Source organism: Streptopelia decaocto (genome assembly GCF_964273445.1).
Source record: "Streptopelia decaocto genome assembly, chromosome: 21".
NCBI lineage: Eukaryota > Metazoa > Chordata > Aves > Columbiformes > Columbidae > Streptopelia > Streptopelia decaocto.
Genome location: NC_138676.1, coordinates 6,135,723 through 6,145,908, shown reverse-complemented (window position 1 = coordinate 6,145,908; position 10,186 = coordinate 6,135,723). Strand labels below are relative to the sequence as shown.

General features: G+C 53.1%; 1 protein-coding gene across 1 annotated transcript; it reads right to left on the bottom strand.

The window, feature by feature from the left end:
• Nucleotides 1-9,176: 9,176 nt before the first annotated feature.
• Nucleotides 9,177-10,186, bottom strand: LOC309448785 (olfactory receptor 14A16-like; the record flags this gene model as incomplete). The annotated part of the gene is made up of 1 exon (XM_082070537.1): nt 9,177-10,186. The coding sequence occupies one exon, from the start codon at nt 10,184-10,186 to the stop codon at nt 9,230-9,232; it is 957 nt and encodes a 318-aa protein (XP_081926663.1). The 3' UTR covers nt 9,177-9,229.

The following is a 10,186-nucleotide window of genomic DNA, read 5'->3' as shown; positions in this document are numbered from 1 at the left end:
ACCTCCCAGACACCAACACTGCCGGGCAGCTGCTCTCAGCCCCTGTGCTCTGCAGAGGAACTGCAGCTCTGGCTGCACAGGAGCTGCTTCATGCCTTGGAGCCCCCGGCCCTGAGGGCAGAGGCTTTGCTGGGTGGGACAGGAGGCCAGGGGGCTGCTCACAGGAGGGATCTGCACTGCAGGGGGTCACAGGGACTTTTCTCTGTTCTCCCTCCCATAACCATTCCGGGTTCAGTTTCCTCTCCTTTCTGATCATTTCCCTGCTGCCTGGAGATTCTCCCCTGGGAGGTGTTTCCCTGTCCATGTCTGTTCCCTGTCAGTGCTCACAGACCATCCCACCCTCTGTGCCCTCCCCCTGGCCCTACAGATCCTGCCTGTTCACAGGGCACTGCCTGGGGGCATCTTCCTGTCTGCAGGCTGGAAAACAGGACAGGTCAGACTAAGGCTGACGGGTCCAGCCAAGGTGATGCAGGTGCTGTGCACAGGCAGAGGGGTGGGGAAGGGATGTCATGAGCCTGCTGGCAGATGTACTGATCACTCAGAGTTGCAGTTCAGGAGTCTCAGTGACTTGTTTAAGCATGAGAGCTCATTTTCATTTTATCCTTTCCTGCACCCCCCAGCCCTTGGGAGACGAAACTGAAAAGACAGGCTCAGGAAAACTCCTTATCTGTCTGGTAAACCTTGCATTGATCTTCTCCTGGAGGCATCCCCTTGGAAAAATCCTGGGGGTGATCTGGAGCTGTGAGCAGCCCTGACCCACACAGCACCCTCCACAGCAGAAGTACCTTTCCTGCACAATAGGGTTTGCTCCTTCCCCCCACAGCTTCTTCCCTCAGTGTTGTTGGGCTCTCCCGGGCAGGCTGAGCACTGACCCTGGCAGGCGGCAGAGTCCCTGCCCGGCACAGCCCTGGGGTGCAGGGACCCTGCTCTGCAGGACAGCCCTGGGCACCCATCCTGCACATTGACATTTCCACCCCACAGCCACCCTGGGGAGAACGCAGCATTCACGTCTTGTCACTGACAGTGCAGAAGGCAATCCCTGCTCTGCAGCACATCCTCCCCTCTGATCAGAGAACCTCTGAGAGCTGTACTTACATCTCTCGCAGGCTCTGCAATGGGACAGCTTTCTAAGATCCTACCAAGACTTGCAGATGCAATGCCCTGCAGCCACAGGCTTCATATCTGAGAGGATTTCATTTCCAGTGACCTCTCAGCATCCTCCCAGCCCAGACTGCGTTTCCCTCTCTGTGCCTGGCTCCTGTGCCCTGGGTGCTGCAGGCAGAGCCCTCAGCCCTGCTGCGTGTGCAGAGGAGCTGCTCCTGGGCAGAGCTGTCTCTCTGCAGCGCTGCCGCTGCCATGCGCTCCCTGTGTCCCAGGAGCCCAGCCCAGCTCAGCAGCACAGGAGCAGCCCATGATGTCCCTTTCTCTGTCCCCTCCGGGCTCCTCCAGCTGTCTCTGGGGCTCCAGGGGAACAGCCTTTGAGACAGCCTCAAGTAATCATAATGTTAGTTGTGTCTGCTCTGCAGAGATACTTCTTGCCAGCATTGTATTCTTGCTAGTAAATAATAAATTGGTATGAGAATATTCCAGGTGTGGTCTCCCCAGGGCAGAGCAGAGGGGCAGGAGAACCTCTCTGACCTACTGACCACCCCCTTCTAACCCACCCCAGGTCCCATTGGCTTCCTGGCCACAAGGGCCCAGTGCTGGCTCATGGTCACCCTGCTGTCCCCAGGACCCCCAGGTCCCTTTCCCCTACACTGCTCTCTAACAGCTCATTCCCCAACTTACACTGGAACCTGCGTTTGTTCCTGCCCAGATCAAGAATCCGCACTTGCCCTTGTTCTATTTCATTACATTTTCCCCACCCAACTCTCCAGCCTGTCCAGGTCTCTGATGGCAGCACAGCTTCCAGTGTCAGCCACTCCTCCCAGCTTGGTGTCACCAGCAAACTTGCTGACAGTCACTCTATTTCCTCATCCAAGTCACTGATGAATTTATTGAATAGTACTGGCCCCAGCACTGCCCCTGAGGCATTGCACTTGATTCAGGCCTCAACTGACTCTGCCCATTGACCACGACTCTCTGGCTTCTTCCCTTCACCAGTTCGCAGTCACCTCACTCCCCGCTCATCCAGCCCGCACTCCCTCAGTTTAGCTGTGAGGATGCTGTGGGAGACTGTGTCAAAGGCTTTACTGAAGTCAAGGTAGACCACATCCACTGTTTTGTCATCATGTATCCACCTCGTTATGTCTTCATAACAGTCAATGAGGTTGGTCAAGCACGACTTCCCCTTGGTGAAGCCATGTTGACTGCCCCTAATGACCCTCTTATCCCTGATATGCCTTGAGATGGCAACAAGGAGAAGTCGTTCCATCACTTTCCCAGGGAGGGAGGTGAGGCTGACCGGTCTAGAGTTCCCTGGGTCCTCCTTCTTGCCATTTTTGCAGACTGCAGTGACATTTGCTTTCCTCCAGTCCTCAGGCACCTATCCCATTTCCCAAGACTTGGCAAAGATGATGGAGAGCGGCCCAGCAATGACCTCAGCCAGCTCCCTCAGCACCCGCAGGTGCATCCCATCCGGACCCATGGATTTATGGATTTACCTTCAAGCAGCCTTGCCCACGGGATGTCCCCCAGCAATTGCCTGAAGAGGCCCAAGTTGGCCCTGCTGAAATCCAGGGTTGCAATTCTGCTTGCTATCCTGCTTCTGCCACACGAGATCCTGAACTCCACCATCTCCTGGTGGCTGCAGCCAAGGCAGCCCTCAACCTTTACCGCCTCAACCAGCCCCTCCTTGTTAGTGAGGATGAGGTGCAGCAGCTCCTCTCCTGGTCGGCTCCTCCACCCTTTGCATCAGGAAGTTCCCATGGATGCACTTGCTGAACCTCCTGGACTGTGTCTGGCTGAGTCATCCTTCCAGAAACATCAGGGCAGTTCAGACCCCACGACAAGCAGGGCCTGTGACTGAGGCCGCTCTCAGCTGCTGGAGAGGCCTCGGCAACGTCCTCACCCTGAGCTGGTGGGTTGTGATGGACCCCACAGCAGTATCACCCTAATGCTGCCAGTACTCCATGTAACCCTCCCACTGACCCTTCCAGTGCTCCCAGTAACCCCCACTAACCCCTCCACTGCTGCCAGTAACCCTCCCACTGATCCTCCCAGTGCTCCCAGTAACCCTCTCACTGATCCTCCCAGTGCTCCCAGTAACCCTCCCACTGACCCCTCCAGTACTCCCAGTAACCCTCCCACTCACCCCTCCAGTGCCCCCAGTAACCCTCCCACTGACCCCTCCAGTGCTTCCAGTAACCCTCCCATTAACCCCTCCTGTGCTCCCAGTAGCCCCCAACTAACCTTTCCAGTGCTCCCAGCAGCCCCCATTGTTCCCAGTAATCCTCCAAGAACTCCCAGTTAACCCCCAGTTCTCCCACTAACTGTCCTTGTGCTCCCAGCAGGCCCCCACAGTGCTCCCAGTAACCATGTTGTGTTCCCATTAACCCCCACTAATCATCCTACTGTTTCCAGTAATCCTCCCAGTAAACCTCCCAGTGCTCTCAGTAAACCTCCCAGTGCTCCCAGCAACCCCCCAGTGCTCGCAGTGAGCCCCAGCAACCCCCTCATTGCTCCCAGTAATCACCCACTAGCCCTCCCAGTGATCCCAGTAACCACCTAGTGCTGTAATGTGAGCCCTCAGCAAACCCCACTGTTCCCAGTAACCCCTCCCAGTGCTCCCAGGAACCCCCCACTAACCCCTCCAGTGCTCCCAGCAACCCCTATTGTTCCCAGTAATCCTCCAAAAATTCCCAATAAACCCTCAGTGCTCCCAATAACCCTCCCAGTGCTCCCAGCAACCACCTAGTGCTCCCAGTAAACCCCCACCAACTGGAATGTTCCCAGTAACCCCCACGATGTTCCCAATAACCCCACACTAATCCTTATAATGTTCCCAGTTACACTCCCAATAACCCTCCCAGTAAAGCCCCAGCAACCCCCAATGTTCCCAGTAATCCTGCAAGAACTCCCAGGAAACGCCCAGTGCTCCCAGTAACCCTCCCAGTGTTCTCAGAAATCCCCCACTAATAAACCTACTGTTCCCAGTAACCTTCCCAGTGCTCCCAGTAACCACCTAGTGCTCCCAGGAACTCCCCAGCAACCCCCAGTGTTCCCAGACACCTCCCCAGAGCACCCAGTGGCCCCCACTAACCCCTCCAGTGCTCACAGCAACCCCCATTGTTCCCAGTAATCTTACAGGGACTCCCAGTAAACCCCCAGTGTTCCCAGACACCTCCCCAGAGCACCCAGTGGCCCCCACTAACCCCTCCAGTGCTCACAGCAACCCCCATTGTTCCCAGTAATCTTACAGGGACTCCCAGTAAACCCCCAGTGTTCCCAGTAGCCCTCCCAGTGCTCCCAGTAACCACCTAGTACTCCCAGTAACACTCAGGCAACCCCACATGCTCCCAGTAACCCTCCCAGTATTCCCAGTACTCCCCCACTAATCTTTCTAGTGTATGTAGTAACCCCCACTATCCTCTCCAGTGCTCCCAATAAACCCCCAGTGCTCCCAGTAAACCTCCCAGTGCTCCCAATACTCCCCCACAAATGTCCATCCTGGGGCCCTGGGCAGCATCCTCTGGGCACTGTGGGGCAGGGGCAGGGTCGGTTGTACACAGGTGGGTCAGCTCTCCACTCGGGTGGGGAGAGCTGCTGGGTGAAGCTGCCGGCCTGGCTCGCACAAGCCAGACAAGACCTCTTCTGGTTATCAGCATCGATGCATCCAGTCTTTCCTGTCACTGAATCCGAGAATCACAAAGTAGTTTGAGTTGGAAGTGACATTCACAGCCCGTCTGGTCCAACTCCCCTCGGCGATCAGGGACATCTTCAGCAGCTCAGGTTGCTCAGAGCCCCGTCCAGCCTGGCCTGGGATGTCTCCGGGATGGTTCATCCACCCCCTCTCTGGGAAGCCCGTCCCAGTGTTTTACCACCCTCAGTGTAAAAAATCTCTTCCTCATTTCATTCCTTGACTCTCCCCTCTTCTAGTTTAAACCATCACCCTTTGTCCTGTCGCAACCGGCCCTGCTCAAAAGTCTGTCCCCATTGTTCTTATCGGCCCCTTTTTGGTCCAGAAAGGCTGCAATAAGGTCTCCCAGGAGCCTCTCTTCTCCAGCTGAACACCCCAACTCTTAAACAGGCAAACTTATGACATTTTAATTTTTCAATACACTAGTGTCACAAAAGCATGAGCACTTCTTTTTATATAGCATTTTATATAGCATCTATAGTCCCCCGTAGAGCCCAAATGTCACCAGTAGTAAAAGTGCCCACAGAGCCAGTTACCAGTGGGATCCCTCAGGGACCAGCACTTGGGCCAACACTGTTGAACGTCTCTATTCTCCCCTGTATGATGTGACACAGTGAACCTTCAGCTCCTTAGTGGATGGTGCAAAGCTGGACAGAGGCCTTGGACAACCTCACCTGGGTCACCCTGCCCTGAGCAGGACAGTGAGACAAGATGGTGTTCAAACCTGAGTTGCTCTGTGATTCCGGGAATCTTTCCCTTGGAAACGGTTTGGAAGAAGGAAGAAGTGGAGGAACAAGAAAATAAAAATACAGGCAGAGGAGGAGACCTAAAAGGTGTCAAATAAACAGAGCAGTTCCTGGGAAGAATGTTTCTCTGCTCAAATTGTTAGCAGGAAATCTATAACCAGCTCCCCAAACTCCCTGTTTCACTCATCGCCCCCCTGGGATTTACAGCACATTTCTTTACATCAGATTCTGCACTGAAGTTTGAACTGATTGTTACAGCTTCTTCGCAGGAATTGCTTCATGTTTCCTCAGAGAACTGGATGTAAACAGGCACCGGGGAATTTTTAATTAGAGGAAACAAAACCAAAAGCACAATAGAACTTAATGATAGAACTTAATGATGGTGCACTCGATTCCCTCATCCACATCATTGATAAAGCTTAAATAGAACTGAGTCAAATACTGAGCCCTGGGGACACCACTTGTGACCGGACGCCAACTGGACTTGGCTCTGTTCACCACAATTCTTTTGGTCCAGCCCTCCATCGCACATACACCCATCCAGGCCATGAGCTGCAGCTTCTCCAGGAGATGCTGTGGGACACGGTGTCACAGGCTTTACTGCAGTCTAAGGACACAACACCCACAGCCCGTGTGGCGGATTCACTCCCCACGACAGACTTTCCCTCATCTGCTCAGCCGGTCACCTTGTCACAGAAGGAGATCAGGCTGGTCAAGCAGGACCTGCCTTTCATCCAGCCATGCTGACTGGCCCGATTGCTCGTCTGGTGTGTGACCTCACAGTGCTTTCCCAGCCATGTTCTTGCTGTTGGCCAATCCCCTGCAGAGGCAGAAGTGACCTCACAGTCCCCTCCACAGCCATTGGTTCCTACTGGACTATGAGTTCCTGAGACACAAGTGACCACATGACATCGTACCCACCATCCCCCTCCTTGTGGTCCAGTGTGTGAGCAGATCAAACTAAGCTGCTTTCATCAAATGTCTCCAATAGATTTCCTATGAAGGGTTTGAGTGGAGAAACGTTTCTCAGAGGAGCTGCTGTATTTACTCTGGGGCATTTTATATCTCTGCTTCTGCCTCTGCATTTTTTTTCTTCTTCTTTTGTCTTAAAAGAGGTCTTCAAAGAAAATAATCATGCAATCCTACAATAACGCAGGTTGGAAGAGACCCCTGAACACCTTTATGGCACCCCAAAGAATAGCTGATGGATTTGTGCTCACTTGGGTTCATCTCACCACATGCACACACTGGACATGCACATGATGTGTGTGTTTACATCTCATCAGGACAATGAAAACATGGACTTTTGACCTAGTGTTTCATAGAATCATAGAATGTCCTAGGTTGGTAAGACCCACCAGGATCATGGAGTCCAACTCCTGTCCCTGCACAGGACACCCCACAGGTCACCCCGTGTGTCTGAGGACGTTGTCCAGTCTCTTCTTGATCACTGTCAGGTTGGGGCCGTGACACCTCCCTGGGGAGCCTGTTCAGTGCCCAGCACCTCTGGGGGAAGAATCTTTTCCTCATGTCCCACTGACCCTCCCCATAGAATAATTGAACCATATAATAACTCAGGTTTGAAGAGAGCCCTGAACATCATCTTGTCTCCCTCTCCTGCTCAAGGCAGGGTGTACCAGGTGAGGTTGTTCTAGGCCTCTGCCCAGCTTTGCATCATCCACAAAGGACCTGAAAATGTGCTCCATGACATAATGAAGAGGCAGAATAAAGCCGTTGGACAGTGTTGGCCCAAGTACTCATCACTGAGGGATGCCGCTTGTGACTGGCTAAACACAGGACCTTGTACCACTGATGATGTTTGGGTTTGGTCATGCTGCCAACTCCCCACTCATCACAACATCCACATCTGCATCCCAGATCTCACCAATCTGCTCTAAGGCACCACAGGAGACCATGTCTGGGGCCTTGCAAAACTCCATGTACTCAACACGCCTTTCTTTCTCCTGTCCATTTGGGTTCAGCAATTCCTTCCTTGTCCTTCTGCTGCCTGGAGATGCCTGCAGGAGAATGTGGCCCGTCACCCTCCCGGGGACAGACGTAGGCTGAGCATCCTGTCATTCTCCCAGTTCTCCTTCCTGCCATTCCTGAAGATGGGTTTGACGTCTGCCTTTCTGAGGGACCTCTGAACCTCTCTGATCACTCTGGCACTTCTGAGACCACAATCCAGAATTTCCCACAGGGAAAGAGGGGCAGGTGTAGGGCTGTGTAGAACAGCATGTGATGGGGATGGCAAAGGAGAGGTAGCAAATAGGGATACTTGCAATGAGCCTGTCCAAGGGAGCTGAGATGAATCTCACTGTGCCGCTGGGGTTTGTCTTTGGAGTCACACACAGAAATATCAGGGTTCTGTCAGGTGTCCACATCTGAGCTGGCCTTGTGGACTCTTAAAACACAGTGAGATATTCAGGGACAGACAGTTTCCCTTATACACACAGAGGCAGGAGTCACAGCGTCTCTCTGGGCTCCTGTTCCTATTCCCAAAGGTTGGGAGTATTATAATGAGCGTAAAAGGAGCAAAGCTCAGCTAAAGGACACTTTATGTCACAGTCTTGAGACAGGTGTTAAAACAAGACTCAGCTAATTTTGCAGGCTCCAGAGAGTCTGCGCTGCAAGGACAGTATTCATTGCAGGTTCTGATTAGGTGTATTAAAAGTCATTTTTATCTTTGTTATAGCAGCAGACTGACAAAAACTGAGAGGATTTACATATTTTAGGTTAGTAATTGTAGGATGGTGTTTTTGCTGACTCAGGTTCATGTCACCTCACATACTTGATATGCATGCTCACATCTCATCTGTACAAAGCAAACATGAACCTCTCACCTACTCATTCAGTGTAACTCCATGGAGGGACAAAGAACTCTGAGCTGGGGTGAGAGGCCAGTGCTGGAAATGGTGGTTGTGAGGGGCCAGTCCATGGAGACTGACCTGGGGCTCCTTCCATGGGGTGTCCAGTGCACAGGGGCACAGCCCAGGGCCTGCTCTGCTGGTCCTGCAGGTCTCTGGCAGGAGCCTGGCTGGGAGAGGACACTGCTGTGTGCCAGCCCTGCACACACACACTGTTCAGCTGCACACTGATGTTTCATCTGTGGCCAGTTCTGTAGGAATAAGCTTGAGAGAAACTTTGCAAGAAGATATAAACCATGATGCACTGCCCTGAGGAGATCACCTTTCTATCTGGAAAGGCTGTTCTGAGGCCAGCTCTGTCACAGCAGTGCCCATTGCCTGTCCCTGCCTGCGCTCACAGGACTGACACACAGCAGGACGGTGACCAAGCTGCCGGAGCACTCAGGCCTTGCACCAACACCAGGGATGAGAAGGAGAGTGTGGAGTGGAACCAGAACAGCTCTGGAAGAACAAGCGCTGCTGCTCCCTGGCAGGGCTGCCAGGATGGACTCTTTTCCCTTCCACCCATCGCGGGAACCATCCCTGCAGCTCTTAAAAGGCCTTGCAGGAAGGATGTAGTGAAAAACAAGTCACTAAAGAGCCCTTTATTTTGTTTAGAGACAAGGAGAGCACAGCTCCCCATTTAAAAAAACAGTGGCTATAAAAGAAAAGCAGAGAGAGAATTAGGAAAGTGGACAAAAACATTATCACAATAAAAACCCTACTAACAACAACAGACAATCCAGATGACAGGCTGGGTCTGTAGTTACATTGAAACAACTATGCAGAAGCAGATGAGCAGTTTATTGATTCAGAAAACCATCCAGTCATCAGTTTCCACAAGGCATCCTTGAGCTCCTGGTTCCTCATGCTGTAGATGATGGGGTTCACTGCTGGAGGCACCACCGAGTACAGAACAGACACCACCAGGTCCAGGGAAGGGGAGGAGATGGAGGGGGGCTTCAGGTGGGCAAACGTGCCAGTGCTGACAAACAGGGAGACCACGGCCAGGTGAGGGAGGCAGGTGGAAAAGGCTTTGTGCCGTCCCTGCTCAGAGGGGATCCTCAGCACGGCCCTCAAGATCTGCACATAGGACACCACAATGAACACAAAACACATAAAAGCTAAACAGGCACTGACTGCAAGAAGCCCAAGTTCCCTGAGGTAGGAGTATGAGCAGGAGAGCTTGAGGATCTGGGGGATTTCACAGAAGAACTGGCCCAGGGCATTGCCCTTGCACAGGGGCAGTGAAAATGTATTGGCCGTGTGCAGCAGAGCACTGAGAAACCCAGTGGCCCAGGCAGCTGCTGCCATGTGGACACAAGCTCTGCTGCCCAGGAGGGTCCCGTAGTGCAGGGGTTTGCAGATGGCAACGTAGCGGTCGTACGACATGATGGTGAGAAGGTAAAAATCTGCTGAAATGAAAAACAAAGACAGAAAGACCTGTGCAACACAACCTGAATAGGAAATGGCTCTGGTGTCCCAGAGGGAATTTTCCATGGACTTGGGGACAGTGGTGGAGATGGAGCCCAGGTTGAGGAGGGCGAGGTTGAGCAGGAAGAAGTACATGGGGGTGTGCAGGTGCTGGTCCCAGGCTATGGTGGTGATGATGAGGCCGTTGCCCAGGAGGGCAGCCAGGTAGATGCCCAGGAAGAGCCAGAAGTGCAAGAGCTGCAGCTCCCGTGTGTCTGTGAACGGCAGGAGGAGGAAATGGGTGATGGAGCTGCTGTTGGACAT